Source organism: Schistosoma haematobium, chromosome 4 (genome assembly GCF_000699445.3).
Source record: "Schistosoma haematobium chromosome 4, whole genome shotgun sequence".
Taxonomy (NCBI): domain Eukaryota; kingdom Metazoa; phylum Platyhelminthes; class Trematoda; order Strigeidida; family Schistosomatidae; genus Schistosoma; species Schistosoma haematobium.
Genome location: NC_067199.1, coordinates 32,355,976 through 32,374,813, shown reverse-complemented (window position 1 = coordinate 32,374,813; position 18,838 = coordinate 32,355,976). Strand labels below are relative to the sequence as shown.

The following is an 18,838-nucleotide window of genomic DNA, read 5'->3' as shown; positions in this document are numbered from 1 at the left end:
CTGTCATACTACCAGTCGATGCATACCATACATGAAGTATCACTTTATATTGGTTAGAAGGAAAATGTATAACTGCAAATGGATTCCTTTCGGGGTTCTTCGCAATTTTATTTATTCACCAACTAAATGAAGGATCTTAAAATTCATTATTTTCCATTCAAAATAAACAGTGAGTTTGATCATTATCTTATAAAACCCTTAGTTTCTACTAGGGTGCATGCTATACAAGATTGAGACATTATTCTACAATGCTACGCTTACTACTTTTGGTAGTGTAGTATTCTTCAAGTTAGATGATTTAAGTACGATGCTTTTATTATCATACTAAGCATCATAATGTCCAAAACGAAAACACTTTTTTGAGACGGGAATACCCCTCATCATTAGATTAATACTAATTACAATTAGTATATGGCATAATCTACCAGTAAACACTTATACAATGTCAGTCACTTACAATGGGCATGTTTCTGTAGATATATTAGTTTTTAATAAATCTAGTTATAAAGTATATGTTTTTTATCGAGCTTTTTGCTTGTCACATTTTACTTGTCTTATTGATTCAATCTATGTAATAAACGAGTGCATTGATGTGTGAGACGGACAACAAAGCCATTCAGTAGTAGGAGAATGATCAACTAGATGTTCCAGATTGTATAAATAGTCGATATCTGAAATTATCTTGAAACTTAAGTGAATGAAGATACCAATCTTTTTATAGGCTATAAGGAAATTACTACAGAAATAGTCATGAATTTGAAATCAAAGCCTTATGAATCCATTCACTTGAGTAACTGAAATAAACGGTGGCTAAGAAAACACAAGTTCACGAACTAAGGTCACAGAAAAATTCTGTCGTTCTGCGTAGTTGGATGGATGATTTAATAAAATCTCAACGGGTATTTCTAGAACACTTACATCCACTCTACCTTCTGCCCAGTAGATTTAGGTTTATTAATTGGAGTCAATAGGCAACCTGATCAAATACTTACTTAAATTGTTCGATTAAATTTTTCATGTGTTTGGTTAATCTATGTCTCTGTATATGATCGCTTGCATAATGCGGAACTACCCGAAATTTCGAAGTAAAATGCAGGTATATTAGACTGTAAAGCCGTCATTAATATGCAATAAGTCGTATATTCGAACTATATTCTGCATACAAAAGCTGTTCATTACCTAAAATTGGCATAAATCTCAAGCAATGTATAGACTTAGAGAATTCATAATGATTGCATAAATCTAACGATCACAAATCGTCCAGTTTTAATTGGTCACATGGTTACATCGACTTATCAACAATAGCTTCTTAAATTTATGAGTTCATAATTTAAATCCATTTACTTTCCTTTTGGAGGGCAGGAAGAATTTCATTACCTAATATTACTTTAATGTTTATTAATTTGCATAAATGTCTAATCACGCTATTTTCTTTGTTACACTAACACTATCTGAGAAACTTTGTAATTTATTGATTCGCTTTAGCTAATAGACGATATTAAATTCCTAAGGCTACTTTTAACTGAGATCATGAACCGATCAATTTTAAACTACCAATGAAAACCTGGAAGCACTGGACGATTGTTTCGTCCTAGTATGGAACTAGTGAGCAGTGTGCATCCACGATCCCACACGCAAAATTCAAAGCCAGGATATTTGGTCTCGCGCGCCAACACTTAACCTCTGGACCACTGAAGTCTAACTTCAACTACTCCACGATATTGTGCGACCGTCTTCTATTGCCTTCGGTAGGTAAATGCCCCGACACGGATTAGCCTTATTGGATGTGGTTTCTCATTAGAACTCCGAGAATTACCTCTCGAAGCTAGTAATTAGTGAGTACATGATTTTACCCAAGTTTGTCAATTAAACACAATTATATGATCTCAGAATTAAGTTTTTTTATTCAACAGTAGCTTTAGAAAAACTAAACTGTAAAATGAGGAGAAACAATTAGGAATAGACATTTCTAATTTTTCAGATGATCTTTTTATTTTTATATGTAAATAAGTAAAAAAAAAAATACTATTTACAAAAATTCCAAACATTCAAGAATGTCGTAAATTATTTTTTTCTATCAATTCCCGAATGGATCATGTATGGCACATACACAATCGAAATGATATTGCAAAGGGATTCCAGATCGAGTTTTTACATCCACTAATTGGTTACGACTATCACGTCTAATTAATCGTGCAAGCTATTCAAAAAGGAAGGAAATGGAAAAAATGATTAGACAGTTATTGATACTTTATAGATGTTTTGCTATACAACAATTCTCCTAAGCATTATTATTTACATCCAACGGTGAATTAGTAAGCGAAACACTTAGTTTTTAATTAGTAGGTTGTAAGTTCGAACTCCACTCCATTTGTTTTAGTTTGGGTCATCCGGTACTGTTAGTTGGTCTTATAATAAACAGAAACGATCAACGTCAAGTGGTATTTATGACTATGGAGATAATCATTTCTTACATGTAAGTTGTTTTAGAGTATTGACGTAGCAAAGTTTATGCTGATGATTAACAAGTGTACTTAGAATAATGGTTATCACTACACTGTTGATTAATTTAATGAAATACTGTAACAATGTTTATGATCATGATTAAATTGAGGAATTTCAGAATAGTTGTCATTTAAATGAATATGACTTTGTGATATGAAACAAGAAATACGCAATATGGATATTGGTAGACTTGCAAATAAACTTAGGCAATAAATAGCGTAGAGTAATAATCTATGATGTGTTTAACAAATTTAGACGGGTTACACGATAAAACAAAAGTGTGGACAGTGTTTATTGGGAGTGAGTTATTTACCTAGGCCAAGATCGCTTTCCTACAAGTCCCTAGCTGAGTTAGTATGGACACTAATACATTCTTGAACTGTAAGCATACTTATTCGAGTTTTGGTAACAATAGGACTGAAGATCACAAAATTTCGTAACCGAATTATCGTAAAACGTCCGTTAAAGTCAACAAATAATTTACTGAATTAAAGTCTTCTAAGATTTTCTAGTCTTGCTCTGGAAAGAAATACACAAGTATAGTCTAAAAGGACAGATGAGGTGTAGACATATACACTGATTTAGATATATGTTTGACAAAATATAATACTCACTAATAAACCTAATTCCTATGAAATATTCGTTATAGATTATAGACCTGTCATAATAATTGAACTCCTCTACGAAGTAAAATTTAGTGTGTTAGGTCTTAAAAGCACACTGTTGGTATGAAGCCTAGTGATATCATCTACATGCTAATCAGGAAGATTCGAAAGGAAGAACAAGTGCCGATGGACTGGAAGGAAGGACACCTCATCAAGATACCAAAGAAAGGAGATCTGAGCAAATGTGAAAACTACAGAAGCATTACACTACTGTCAGTATCAGGGAAAGTCTTTAACAGAGTGTTACTGAACCGGATGAAAGACGCAGTAGACGCCCAACTTTCAGATCGACAAGCTGAATTCCGTAGGGATCAGTCATGCACAGACCAAATTGCGACACTACAGATCACCGTCGAACAATCAATTGAGTGGAACTCATCACTATACATCAACTCCATTGATTATGAAAAGGCATTTGACAGTGTGGATAGGAGGACGTTATGGAAACTTCTTCGACACTACGGAGTTCCTGAGAAGATTGTCAATATTATCCGGAACTCATACGACGGACTACAATGCAAAGTCGTGCATGGAGGACAGCTGACAGATGCATTCTAAGTAAGGACCGGAGTCAGACAAGGCTGTTTAATCTCTCCCTTCCTCTTTCCTCTGGTGGTCGACTGGATTATGAGGACCTCCACTTTTCACTGGAAGTACGGAATACAGTGGAGAGGTTGAATGCAACTTCGCAGATGAACCGGCCCTTTTATCCTATACACACGAACAAATGCAGATGAAGACAACTAGTGTAGCAGCAGTCTCTGCATCAGTAGGCCTCAACATACACAAGAGAAAAGCGAAATCCTCAAATACAACACGGAGAACGCCAACACAATCACACTTGATGGAGAAGCTCTGGAAGATGTGAAATCCTTCACGTACTTGGGAAGTATCATCGATGAACAAGGAGGATCGGATGTAGACGTAAAGGCGAGGATTGGCAAAGCAAGGGTCGCATTAGTACAATTGAAGAACATATGGAACTCAAAACAACTGCCAACCAATGTCAACGTCACAATCTTCAATACGAACGTCAAAATAGTCCCACTGCATGAGGCTGAAACGTGGAGAACTGCTACAACCATCATCAAAGACGTTGGAAGTGGATAGGACATACATTACGCAAATCACCAAACTGCATCACGAGGCAAGCGCTAACATAGAATCCTGAAGGGAAACGGAAAAGAGAAAGGCCGAAGAACACACAATGTCAGGAATTAGAAGCAGACATGAATAGGATATAGCAGCTGGAGAGGATTGCCTAGGACAGAGTTGGATGAACAGTGCTGGTGGGCGGCCTATGCTCCTCCACGAGGGGCAACAGGCGTAAGTAAGTTTCTTAGTGGCGGATGGATAGTTAAAAAAATACAAAGTACTGGAAGGATTAAGAAATTGTTATAACAATACTATGTTACATTAAAATAGGATTTATTTCGGACTATTTGTAACATTTCTATTGTACCTGGTGAATAATGCACGGTTGCGAAAATTATAAATTTCATCGTCTAAGAATGGGCATTGAAATATATAATATTCAATCGAAGTGAAGATAGAACCAGTCAGCCACAAGATCTCAGCTTACCGGTTAGAAAATTGTGCTTGGGTAGACGGCCTATAGCAATAATTTATGGTAGCTTTGTATATTTAGTTTAACCAAGAGCAAAAATCAGATAACAATAACCGATAAACATTACATAATGAACGGATTTTCTACGCTAAATTATGAAAGATAAGTGATAAAAAGAATATGAAGAACACTACGTACCTGACCACTTCTTTCTCCGTTTACAATCATTAAAACTGAATTTATTTCATGCGGTATAATTGTTTGTAAATACTTTATAGGAAGACCTACAAAAAGCATCACATTGAAAAGTAATAAAATATGCTTTGTTTAAAAAAATACCTTCGATTATCTGACCAGATTCTGTTTTACAGCTGCATCGACTACCGTCGATAGAAATAATAATTAACTAGTTGTGAGAAAAAAAATACAATTAAATTTTATGAATATTGAAAGAATACCTTTTCTTTATTATATTTTCCACCACAATAATTTCGATCTAAACATCGAACAATTAATTTCGGTCTTAACCAAGATATACCACCAGATGGTCTATTTGGTTCACATCTACAGAAGCGGAAAGAAAACATCTATATATATAAAAAGAAGAAGAACTATATTTTTGACAATCTAAGAAAACACTAAATGATATAATTATGAATAAGCAACTGAGTCGCCAAATCTAAGTAGGTTCGTGCACTTGAGTTCAAGTTCTTTGACGACTAATGATAATAACCAGCTAATTAAACAACAGTAATCAGTTAATTAAGAACGATGTAATACCTGGTAAAAATGTATATCAGCCCAAGTCTCTAAATCTCATGTCACTACAGTAAAGGGAAGTTCATAAGATGCAAAATAAAAGCAGTCGAAATAATTGTATCGATGATTATTAAGTTTAGTTACTAATGAGTTAACAGTTATAATATTTCACAATATACAGCACAACCGCATCCCCCTATATGATTTTTATATTATTATTCTCACAGTCACTTTACGGTTGCTATAAGAAACGTACCTTCTAATAAAGAATTATCTTCAGCAAAGTGATATGTAGATTTCTAGTTGTACATTACAAAAAACGTCATTTAGATTATGTACGATTCACTAACTAAACAGAGGTTTGAGCATCATGCTATAATTTACATCAATTACGTATGAAATTAGTAATAATATGTAGATATTGATATTTAAGTAACCGGATAGGATCGCTGGAATGAGGTCAGAAAATGCTTTTAGATTTAACTAAAAATTAATCAAGATCTATGGAGTCATTAACTTCTGGATTGCGCCCTATTGATAGATGTAAGACCTCAGGTTGGGGCCATCGCTATTGTCGTAGACAATGGTTGGAGACATTGGGTGACACAGCTCAGAATTGATTGCGGTGGAGTAGACCAATTCACTGTCTTCTCAACGAATAAAACAATGGCAAGAAAATTGAGCAATAGAATAATAGCTATTCATAAGTAATATAATTATATATGTAAAATTGTGTCACGTAGAAAAAGTATTTTCCGATAACAGCTAACAACATATGCTTGACTTCCTCTCAAAATTATAAACCAAACTACTATTCACTTTCAGAATTAAAATTAGTGGGAACAATTATGATACAAGTGTTTAAATTTTTGATTGCCAGCTGTTTTTCGGTTAAATGTAAACCACTGATAGCGAATTTCAAATTTATTCCGTCAAAATCTGAATTCTTCAACTGGACAGCATTATCAGGAGCCCCTACATATGAGAAAAGTGCGGTTCAAAACCAAGCAAATGAACCTGTATTTCGTTACCGAGTTAAACTGAACTATTAATGAGTGATACATAAACCGCCATACAGTAAAACAGAAATTTTAAACAAGCATGAACTATGGGTTAGGCGTTCGCGCGCGAGACCTACGGTCCTGGGTTCGACTCTCACGAGTGGGATAGTGGATGATCAATGATGAGGAGTCCCATGCTATGAAGAAACGGTCTTTCAGCGCTCCCAGATAAGACCAGTTAGTGATTTCAAAGATATAAACTTATTTGGTTATTTCACACATGACGTTTCCCAACAGACCAATTAGTTCCTTGTGTGGTCAAGTGTTTTTTCCTCACCAACAACAACCCTCACTGTGGTTAAAACTTAAATGATCATAATATGACATCAAAAAATATACAAACTAACAAAATTAGTGGTTATGTAAAATGTAAATATTACTTTAGTGGTTTATCCTCTTTAGAGATATTCGATGTTTTACGAATAGAGTCACTATGTGTCGATTGTTCATATCTAGTCGATTTTGATCCCGGCGGGTCAGAGTCGGAATTATGATTAGATTTCAGTAATAACTGTTCTGCTTCGCGTGCTTTATATTCATCAACTTGATTTTGGTCTAGAATTGATATTATCAAGAAAGTATGTACGTTGAGCATCGTTTCATGTAAGAGGAGGTTGAATTATTCACATATTTGCAAAAAATAATCGATAAAGCAGGTCCAAATTTTGGAAATCAAAAATTTAAATTCAAAAATAGAAAGCAAAATGTATGATATATTCTAGTATAATTGTGCATATAAATCTATTAATTCACTGTATAACATCGATGGTATGTACTTTTGCTTCAAATCTTTGACCTTCACTATAGGGTTGTGGAGATAGTTGAGTTTTGATTGAGATCACGAACTGATCAGTGTTAAACCACCATTGAAAACCTGGAAGTACTAGTATGAGACCCCTAAGAAGTGCGCGTCCACGATCCCAAACGTGGGACTGGGTATGGGACCTTTGGTCTCGCGCAAACGCTGAACCGACATTCAACGGTGTTAATGTCTAGCTTCAATCAGTCCACGGTGTTGCGCGACAATCTTCGATTGTCTTCGGTAGGTGACTGCGTCACATCCGACATGGTTGAACTTCACTGGTCACAGCTTCTCACTAGAATAAAATGCCTGTTTAGTGCTTCCAGGTTATCAATGGTGGCCTAAAATTGATCGGTTTATGATCTCATATAAATCTTTGAGTTTATTGAAGCAATAAAAATAGATCTTATATACCTTTATCCAATCAATACAACAAATTGCCATAAGTTAAGCATTTCGTTCATTAATTTCTATTTCTTCATCATTCTATATGTCACAGAGGTAATCTCGATATATCATGGCTTTACTTCCTTTTTATAACCCACAAAAGTTATACACAGAGCTCTACTTTAACTCAATATTCATTCTAATTCAAGAATACATTTGAAATGAACTTCAGCATGCTTGGAATTCCAACAGCAATGAGATTAGCGACTTTAATGGTTAATGCAATTTCGTGGCCGAATACAAATTTATGCACTTAACTAAGGGTCTAGCGACTAAGTGAAAGTTTGAGAGCGGGATTTACACTAACAAGCTAGTGGCTGAAGGTTAAGTATTGTAACTAGCAAGTTAGTTTTTGAACAGAGGGCAACCACATATGAAATTATCAATACACAAGAGATTAGAGAAAATTTGTTGTAAATAATCAGATAGTATCACAGTACTTACTTACTTACTTACGCCTGTCACTCCAAATGGAGCATAGGCCGCCGACCAGCATTCTCCAACCCACTCTGTCCTGGACCTTCTTCTCTAGTTCCATCCAATTCTTGTTCATTTTTATCATGTCTATCTCCATTTCCCGGCGTAATGTGTTTTTTCATATTCCTCTTTTCCTTTGGCCTTTGAGGATTCCATGTGAGGGCTTGTCTTTTGATGCAGTTGGGTGCTTTCCTCAATGTGTGTCCTATCCACTTCGGGCGCTTCTTCCTGATTTCTTCCTCCAATGGGATCTGGTTTGATCTCTCCCCAAATGCCCTGGTACGGCCGAGAGTGAGGAAAGCCCGCTCTCCCTCTCGAAATGCTCTCACATGGTCCTGCGTATACAGATATTCCCAGGGAAGTCCTACTCACTGCCTCCTCGCAGCTAGGTGTTGTTTACGAAATTGAGAGGACAAAAAATTGTCCGACTCTTTAACCGGGTTGGTGGGTACGGAGGATCCACCTCCGGGAGTTGGAAAACCCTGATTCCAAACCAATGGTGCACGTGGGCTCTAGTATCCTAAGGAAAAAAGGTGTATAAACCAATCGTTGGTCACCGGCTACCATGGGACTGCATCTCCTTACGATGCTCCACTGCCTTGTGGATCAGACCTTCAGGTCGAAGGCTCGGGATGTGGCCCTCTAGGAAAACCACCTGCTTCGATTTGGGCACCCGGGCAGTATCACAGCCCTCACACATATCAAATGAGATCTGTGTGGCGCATATGTATTTGGTGCCTCCTTGTACCAATATCTATATGTTAAAATAAATAATCTCCCACAGTAGGTTGTTGCTAATAGTGTCCGACCAACGGATCCGAAGTATTTTGCATAGACAACTGTTAATAAACACCTGTTTCTTCTGGACGATGGCTTTCGTAGTTCTCCAGGTTTCCGCCCCATACAGTAGAACTTTCTTGACATTTGCATAGAAAATCCTGACCTTGGTGTTGGTTGACAGTTGGTTTGAGTTCCAGATGTTCTTCAGTTGTAAATATGTTGCCCTTGCTTTTCCGATCCGCGCTTTCACATCTGCATCAGATCCACCGTGTTCATCAATGATGCTGCCTAAATATGTAAAGGTTTTTACATCTTCCCAATCTTCTCCGTCAATCGTGATTAAATTGATAGTATCACAGTAGCAAATAGTTATGTGCAAAGCAGCTAAATAAATGAACACTTTAATGATGATTGCTTCACACTTTAACCTAATTTATTCAATGTGACGATGCATTTGTTTATATGATAATAATACAGTACACTTTCAAAAGATTCCACCAATTTTAAACCTACTGGATAAATCAGTAGTGTTAAGATTTTCACATGAAATCTAATAGACTGTAAAATGTTGATACTTTTAGAATATTCATAAGTTTAATTATGTGAGAAGTTATGGGTGATGGTAGATATTTACACGAGAAATAAGGGTTTATAAATAAATCACAAACAAGTACTGGTTTTATTGGAATGACACAGTCAGGAAATATATGAAACAGGATAGTTGAAATACATAGATGGATCAAAAATACAAACTTACTTATACAATTTGAGTACGCAGCATATTCTTTGATAGGAACCAAACGGACAGTATGTTGAAGTACCGTGACTGCTTCTTTCGAAACTTTTAATCTAATAATCACACGACCAGTGTCTCCATCTAGCCCTTCTAACTAGACATTTAGGGAGAAATGGAAATATTCTCTTAAAAGACAGAAAATAGATTTTCAAGATATTAGAATACAAAAGGTTCCCTCTAATAATAATTATATTCGTCTTAAATGAACGATCTCGTGACAAGTAATATCTGATATCTTTACATAGTTTGTCCTAGACCAAATAACTGACAAATATGATCATCCTTTAAGGAAATTTTACATAAATTAAAAATAGGTTGTTTCACCTTAACGGAAAAACCTTGACTACTAATCGTCACAACCTCTGGAAAGACACGATTATAAGTACAATTAACTTCCTGAAAAGTATATTCAAAGACATCAAATTGAAGAAAACTATGGTGAGAAAGGAAAAAAAGCTTTTTAAAATTTCAAGTGGTTAAACTTAGGAAATCTAGTCTAGAACAAAATAAGGATTTATAAGAATGGTGTGAGTGATTTTTACCTACTTATATGTTGGTCAGTAAGACTTATACAACACATTTCATAGAGGAGCGTGAAAATAAAGGTAATCTCGAGTATGGTAAAGGCACGGTAGTGGCTATTGTTATTCGCCAAAAATATGGAACACATTCTTTTAAGGGCTCTGAAGAGGAAACTGGATTAGAAGTGGTTTTGAAGACCTAGTAGCGTGATCACAACTCCAAAAGAAAAACTGTGTTGAGACCGGTCACATATAGCTGTTTTGTGAGTAGTTTTAGGTATGTTACCTCCGCACCTTCGTTTAAGATGGCAATTATAATAGGTGTAGTGATCAGCAAAGTATTGGTACTTTTATTTAAACTGCGGTATCTTTAGGAAGAAAAATAGTGCTATGGGCAAGCAAAAATGTTTGTCCATTGATGTGAGTTTTACTCGGGCATTTTGCATCTGAAAATACACTTTATTAAATATAAATGTGACGTTAAATTTCCTGAGAATGACTTTGTTCCCTTTTAATTACTGAAGTGAAAAAGATATAGACAACTTAATGTCTGAGATTGCTGTTCACTAATTCAAATAATGTCATACATCGATCATGGTGAATAGAAAACGCAACAGTAGAAAAAGCAAGAATATAAGCAATGACATCTATACTGATGAATAAAATACAAGGAAAGGATAAAAGAAAGAAGTTAGAACCCGGATTAAGAAGTTCCAGACATAATAAAAATGTACTGAATGCACGTGTACTCCAAAGGTTGATTCTAAGCCATCAATTCTAACTATTGTGAGTAACTTATCCAGGAAGTGTATGTGGCTCAGACAAACAGCCAGACTTTAAGTATTAGTTTGGCTGGTTACCTTGAAGCTTCTTAAATTATACTCCCACTTAACGTAAAACAACAAACCGACGTAAGTGGTAGTGTTTTCCGAGGATATGTTTACGTAGTTTTTCAGTTACTTTGAAAACTTGAGATTTTCCAACGTCGGTACTTTTTTCAATCTAGCTAACATATTACCAGAAAAATGAAACTACATAAAGTCCTGCGTGACTTTAAATTCTATTCGGTAATTTTACATCATTAAAGATGTATGCACCAATATTGATTTCAATGAATTTAAAAATCTATAAAACTGAGGTTCAAATAAATTTACCAGCTCATATTTTATCACTCAAATAGCAGAAAATGTAAATGGAAAAAATGTACGGAAGAAAATAAACTTTCGAAATATCAAAGCCCATCACAAACTAATTTGTACTTTAGGTATCCATACAAATAAACGAACGAAACTATGTGGAATCAAATATAAAAACAAATCACTCAAGCTAGCGTAAACTACAACAGCATGAACAGAGTGAATGAGCAAAATAGAAAACCAAAACAATAATTGACAGGAAACCAACAAGGGACGGACAAGTATGTAGTAACAAGAAGTCTGTGACTTACGAATTTAGACACTAATATATAACCGCCTTTTTGAGTGGTTTGGCCATGTCTACAAGAGGAACCAATAATTACTAACTTCCAAAATCTAGAGAACCTGAACCACAAAGACAGTATCTGCGACGGGTAGCTAGCTAGGGGGTTTGACCTTTAGGGAATCATAGAGTATATCTATAATAAATTCGAACTGAAATGGTGATCCAATATTCCTGATAGACAATGAGTGAAAGCGTGTTGAGTGATAAATCTTCATAACCTCTTGTAAAATAATAAGAATTAGGACGGGAAGTGCTTACTCTAAGCATGGTAAATCATATCCCATCATTTTCGAATGAAACCTATACAGTATACTTATTTAAACACATACAAATTGGTACAAGGGGGCACCAAATACATGTGCGCCACACAATTACAATGAGGGGGGTAACAGTTATCATTGATTTGTGTGAGGGCTGTGATACTGCCCGGGTGCCCAAATCGAAGCAGGTGGTTTTCCTAGAGGGCCACATCCCGAGCCTTCGACCTGAAGGTCTGATCCACAAGGCAGTGGAGCATCGTAAGGAGATGCAGTCCCATGGTAGCCGGTGACCAACGATTGGTTTATACACCTTTTTTCCTTAGGATACTAGAGCCCACGTGCACCATTGGTTTGGAATCAGGGTTTTCCAACTCCCGGAGGTGGATCCTCCGTACCCACCAACCCGGTTAAAGAGTCGGACAATTTTTTGTCCTCTCAATTTCGTAAACAACACCTAGCTGCGAGGAGGCAGTGAGTAGGACTTCCCTGGGAATATCTGTATACGCAGGACCATGTGAGAGCATTTCGAGAGGGAGAGCGGGCTTTCTTCACCCTCGGCCGCACCAGGGTATTTAGGGGCCATTAAGATTGTAAGTAATCATGATACATGCCCGTTACAGGTTAAAACTGAAACATTGACTGCTCTACAAATAAGATGACTGAAGGGTTGAAAATGTGTTTAGGCTTTCATAATCCGATACTCAAGTCGTGAATTATGACTGATAACATTTTGTGAGTGTCCTTTACATCAATCACGCTGAAGTAGATGTATAGAGGGACGCAACAAGTGAGTATTTATGTGTGCTACAATTATAAGATTTTACAAAACTGTTAAGTCACTTGAAAAGTTTGAGATTCCCGCTTGGAATCTAACTACAGTTTCAAGTGGACAAAGGATGGCTACTGATTCTTGAAGACTGAAAGCTGAGTTATTTAAGTACATCAAAATGAACGCAAAATAAGATTGATAACTACACTTAGATCCTGCTCGGAGATTTATGGCATTGCGTAAGGTGGAAAATACCATTGTATCGATGGAGCTATTCTCATTATTATTAAAAGATATAGCCGAAATTAGCTACACAAGTTTTTCATTTTTAGTTATAATTTTTACAAGAATCAACTAAACTTACCCACTGTGCACAATGCTGTTACACCGTGCTCTGAGATGTTGCCTAGTTTACGACTTACAACTACTTATTCAAAAGTACAACTACTAAAGTGGACTTATGTAACTGAGATTCAGTATGTAAAAACCAGTTATCTGACGAAATAACATAAATCAGAAACATTTTTTTCACTAACCGTGCCATAAAGACCCTTGTTTTTTCCTAATACGATCTGACAACGCGCTCCGGGGTCCCATGTTAGTTTTTCTATTTTAGATTTCAGTAATTCTTGTTTAGCATCTTGAACTGCAGTTGGGTCTGCGCCTAGCCCGAGTCCCTTTGGTCTCTGAGGTAGTAAAACCTCTCTATGAGGTAATATACTTAGAAACAAAAAATACCTTTTAGAGCTATCAAGAGATTTTGGATCAAAACCCATTCCAGCCAAGAGAGCTACACCAAACTTTTCAATAGGGATAGCATCATAGTTTGCATTCTCAGTCTAATTGGTGGTAAAAGTATTAAAGGATCATACTTCCTCGGTGGTTTCAGAACTATTGGCAGATATTTTAAGATCGAAATTTACATGAACATTTTGTGAATCACTTGAAAATGCTTGGCTCTCTAGATATTTAAAAGTACTGGGAAACAATAAAATACCTTCTTTAATTTCTTGCAACGCCTGAAGCGTAAGGGGGTCTAAGGACTCAGCTGGCAAGAAATTCTTTCTCATCCGCTCCTGGAAGATGTTTTTACTACGCTTTAATGGTATGACAAGTTGCTCTTCTTTTTTTGCAGTTGAACAACTAAAGTGATAAATTAACAACACACATATACATGCATTATTTTATCTTCAATTGATGTGATGAATTCCTTTTTCTCTTCAATAGTAACTTCGCCATTATTTGCATCCAAAGATGTAACTTTAGGATTATAAACTAGTTGCTTTTTCCGCTGAAGAAATGAGAAGGCAAGCTTGGGCTTCAAGTCACTCATATTACCCGCCAAGGACATCTGCAAATTGAAACACTAGGTCTTATTATAAACCAGTAACGATTGTTTAATGTTAGGAAGCGGTTCGAGGTCTTTATGAGCATGCAGTTAAACTAACTTCACTACCTGGTTCTGATATTTCAAGGGAAATCATCGGATATTTGGGAGTTAGTTTACTTTCAGTTTGGAAAGGTTGTGGTTAGTCATGTAGATATGAACTTACAGTTGGCCACAGATATCAAGAAACCGGTTCTCAGTTTGTGACTATTGTGAGGGTGTCCATGCGTATTGCCAGTCCTACAGGATCAGAAGAACAAGTACATGTCAAATGCAAAATTCTTAATTTGCTGGCTACTTCAGCATCTCAAACCTGATAAGTCCAGTGGTCCCGATGATATTCATCCTAGGATTATGAAAGCCATATCAGACGAAATTGCTGAACCATCAGCGATACTATTCGACATGTCTCTGAGACAGTCCAGACTTCCTAGAGACCGGAAAGACGCCATAATAAGTCCGGTGTATAAGGCTGGGAGTGGGGATTTAGTTAGTAACTATAGACCCGTTAGCTTAACCAGTGCAGTTGTGAAACTGATGGAGAAAATCATTCGGATAGCTGTTATAAACTATGTTGAAGTGCAAAATCTTTTCTCCAGGGCACAACATGGTTTTCGGAAAGGCCTATCTTGCTTGACAAATCTCATTGCACGAGAAGAGTGGGCTGCGGCAAAGGATCGGAATGCTCCTGTGGATGTAATTTTCATAGATCTAAGTAAAGCCTTTGATAAGGTTTCACACTCTGGTCTTAAATTCAAACTGAAAAGTTTTGGAATCCATAACACAGTCGTCGATTGGATAAGTAACTTTCTCCATGACAGGAGACAAAGGGTAAGGGTTAATGGGGCTCTCTCCTCGTGGGTACCTGTAAAAAGTGGGGTTCCCCAAGACACAATCCTAGGTCCTCTTCTCTTTTTACTTTATGCAAATGAATTGCCAACTGTAGCAAAATCATCCGTTCTACTCTTCGCTGATGACATAATGATTTGGAGACCCATACATAGTATGTCGGATAGAATAGTATTACAGGACGATCTTAGCTCATTGGTTGCATGGTTAGACAGGTGGTCACTAGAAGTAAATCCTAATAAGAGTGTAGTGATGCACTTAAATAACTCTAATGAATCGTATGACTATACACTACGTGGATTCGTGCTACCCAAAGCAAGACACTATAAAGACTTAGGAGTTATATTAAGCAATGATCTCAAAACGACTAGTCACTGTAACGCTGCTGCTGCAAAAGGCTATAGGGTATTATGGTCAATTCGTAGGTCTTTTCAGTATTTAGATGATGAAATGTTTGGATTACTATACCCGATTTATGTGCGACCACATTTAGAATACGGGATTCAAGCAGCGAGTCCTTGTTTCAAATATGAAGCAGATATGCTGGAAAGAGTCCAACGACGAGCTACTAAGATGGTACAAGGTCTATCTGGCCTATCTTATGAAGACAGACTGAGACACCTTAACTTATTTCCGTTATCTTACCGTAGAGTACGGGGTGATCTAATATTGGCTTATCGTATACTGAACGATGACCTTGGTATTAACATGTCTTATCTTTTGCTTCCGTCTAGAACCGATCATTTGAGAGGACATTAGAAGAAAGTTCAAAAACCGAGATCAAACCGTTTACATCTGGAGTTCCGTTTCTCACACCAAGTAGTGAATTACTGGAATTCTCTACCGGAACACATAATATCAGCACCGTCTGTTAATATATTCAAAACGAGATTGGACCTCCACAGTATTACGAACTGCAAGGATTAATATAGGTCGACAGACCTCCTATCCTTATTACTGAACACTGAAGACTGAAGACGATTACCTCATCAACTTTACCTTTACTTGGGAGACTTAGCGAACTGTGAGGTGAAAAAACTGATTGTATTTCTTGAAATGAAATATCTAAGTATATGGAGAGATATGAAGTGCGGATAGCGCGTAACCCAATATGGAATCTTGTCTACCTCTTGTACTCAAGTGATGCAACCTGCTTAACATCGGCTGCATTACGTCCAGTGATGCCAAAAAAGAATGGAAAGTCTGATCAGTATTCTTATGGGGAAGCACGGTAATAAGAAAATCTTCGCTAGGCATAGTATAGTTCTAGACCACATATCATCAACCATTCTTTAGCATGGGGCAGCTGAATGAGCTATTAGGACTAGAAAGTAGTAGAGAGCACTCTGTTTTCTTTCTACTTCTCTAAGACGCCCGACGTCACATCAAGCACAGTTCTCACAGTGAGGATATGATAGTTTAGTTTTACTAACCTACAAAAGCTTTGGCTTGAAACTAGCTTGAGGCCTGAGTATCCTCTATCAGATTCAGCTGAATATTCAAAAACTATAAGGCTTCAACATTTGCGAATCTGTATGAGCTAGACCCAGTCGTTATCATACCTTTATTTTAGCAAAAGATCTTTCAGATGTTCACAATCCACCTTGCTGTGTTGACGTTCAACTATGCAGATCAATTCAATTTAGTGGAAAACTCATAAAAAGTTACTAAAGGACCAAACATCGTTTGGTAGATTGCCTAAACTTAGACCCACCCAAACGGCGCGTCATGTGTTTCAACACAAACTCAGCACAATTGAAAATGTATGTTCTTTGCATTGTTCCAGATTTACCTAAATTTACTACTAGCAAAAAGACTGGAAAAAATGTTGATCATTTAGAAGGCGTGGCTAAGACCTGTTTTACACTCTATGTCCTTCACAGAGAGCTTGCATTTCTCGTCTCTCAACTGCTATTCATACTTACGTACTTACGCCTGTTACTCCTCGTGAAGGAGCATGTGCTGCTGACCAGCATTCGCCATCCAACCCCGTACTGAGCAATCCTTTCGAGCTCCTTCCAGTTGTTATTCATCCTTTTCATATCTGCTTCTATTTCCCGAAGCAATGTGTTCTTTGGCCTTCCTCTTTTCCGCTTCCCTTCAGGATTCCAAGTTAGGGCTTGTCTCGTGATGCAGTTTGACGATTTGCGTAATGTATGTCCTATCCACCTCAGACGTCTTTTCCTAATTTCTTCTTCAGCTGGAAACTGATTTGTTCTCTCCCACAAAAGGCCGTTGCTGATGGTATCCGGTCAATGGATGTTGAGTATCTTGCGAAGACAGCTATTTATAAATACTTGTACCTTCTTGATGGTGGTTGTTGTAGTTCTCCAAGTTTCAGCTCCGTACAGTAGAACTGCCTTGACGTTGGTATTGAAGATTCTCACTTTGATATTGGTTGACAGTTGTTTTGAGTTCCATATGTTCTTCAATTGTAGGAATGCTACCCTTGCTTTGCCAATCCTCGCCTTTACGTCTGCATCTGAGCCTCCTTGTTCATCGATGATGTTTCCCAGGTATGTGAAGGATTCTACATCTTCCAGAGTTTCGCCATCAAGAGTGATTGGATTACTGTTCTCCGCTTTGAATTTGAGGACCTTGGTTTTCCCTTTGTGTATGTTGAGGCCTACTGATGCAGAGACTGCTGCTACACTAGTTGTCTTCATTTGCATTTGTTCGTGTGTATAGGATAAAAGAGCCAGTTCATCTGCGAAGTCCAGTTCGTATAGTTGCATTCAACCTGTCCACTATATTCCGTACTTCCAGTGAAAAGTGGTGGTCCTCATAATCCAGTCAACCACCAGAAGAAAGAGGAAGGGCGAGATTAAGCAGCCTTGTCTGACTCCGACCCTTGCTTGGAATGCGTCTGTCAGTTGTCCTACATGCACTACTTTGCATTGTATTCCGTCGCATAAGTCCGGATAATGCTGACAGTTTTCTCAGGAACTCTATAGTGCCGAAGAAGTTTCCATAACGTTCTCTTATCTACACTGTCAAATGCCTTTTCATAACCAATGAAGTTGATATACAGTGACGAGTTCCACTCAATTGATTGTTCGACGGTGATCCGTAGTGTCGCGATTTGGTCTGTGCACGACCGATACTTGCAGAATCCATTATGTTACTCTGGAATTCGAACACTTTTACTGGGTCCTTCATCTTGTTGAGCAACACTCTGTTGAAGACTTTCCCTGATACTGACAGTAGTGTGATGCATCTATAGTTCTACTCAGATCCCCTTTCTTTGGTATCTTGATGAGGTGGCCTACTTTCCAGTCAGTTGACACTTGTTTTTCCTCCCGAATTTTCTTGATTGGCATGTGGAGCGCTTTCTTAGTTACTTCTATGTTTGACTTCTGTGTTTCAGCAGGTGTATTGTCTGGTTTTTCTGCTTTCCCGCTCTTGGTTTTTCTGATGGCCATCCTGATTTCTTCGGTCGTTGGTGGAGTGACATCTATAGGACGGTCTGTGTGTGCTGCTTTGATGTAGCTTTGTGTATGTGTTTGTATGGGAATATTGTGCTTCCTATGACCAATTTGTTGAATGCACACAGATTTGCAAATCTTTCCCCATCTTCGTTTCTCTCTCCCAGTTTATTTCGTCCCATGATATCTTCATATCCGATGTTGTCTATTCCGACTTTGGCGTTTAGATCTCCCATCAGAATGGTGAGGTCCTTTCTTGGGTACTTCTCTATGATTGATTGCAGCC

The 18,838-nt window shown here is 37.3% G+C and overlaps 1 protein-coding gene across 2 annotated transcripts; it reads right to left on the bottom strand.

Annotated features, from left to right (window-relative positions):
• Positions 1-1,609: 1,609 nt before the first annotated feature.
• GKOW1 (G-patch domain and KOW motifs-containing protein 1) lies at positions 1,610-17,862 on the bottom strand (the record flags this gene model as incomplete). Of its 2 annotated transcripts, XM_035732934.2 has the most annotated exons (12): positions 1,610-2,200; positions 4,936-5,021; positions 5,077-5,143; positions 5,196-5,301; positions 6,938-7,112; positions 9,821-9,953; positions 13,428-13,730; positions 13,764-13,852; positions 13,889-14,034; positions 14,058-14,242; positions 17,053-17,334; positions 17,425-17,862. In XM_035732934.2, the coding sequence occupies 12 exons, from the start codon at positions 17,860-17,862 to the stop codon at positions 2,078-2,080; spliced, it is 2,133 nt and encodes a 710-aa protein (XP_035589920.1). In that variant the 3' UTR covers positions 1,610-2,077. The 2 variants fall into 2 exon arrangements, with proteins under 2 accessions (XP_035589920.1, XP_051066781.1); XM_051216216.1 differs by lacking the exons at positions 17,053-17,334; positions 17,425-17,862 and adding an exon at positions 4,753-4,885 and having other exon boundaries at positions 5,196-13,596; positions 13,630-13,730; positions 13,764-14,240.
• Positions 17,863-18,838: the final 976 nt, after the last annotated feature.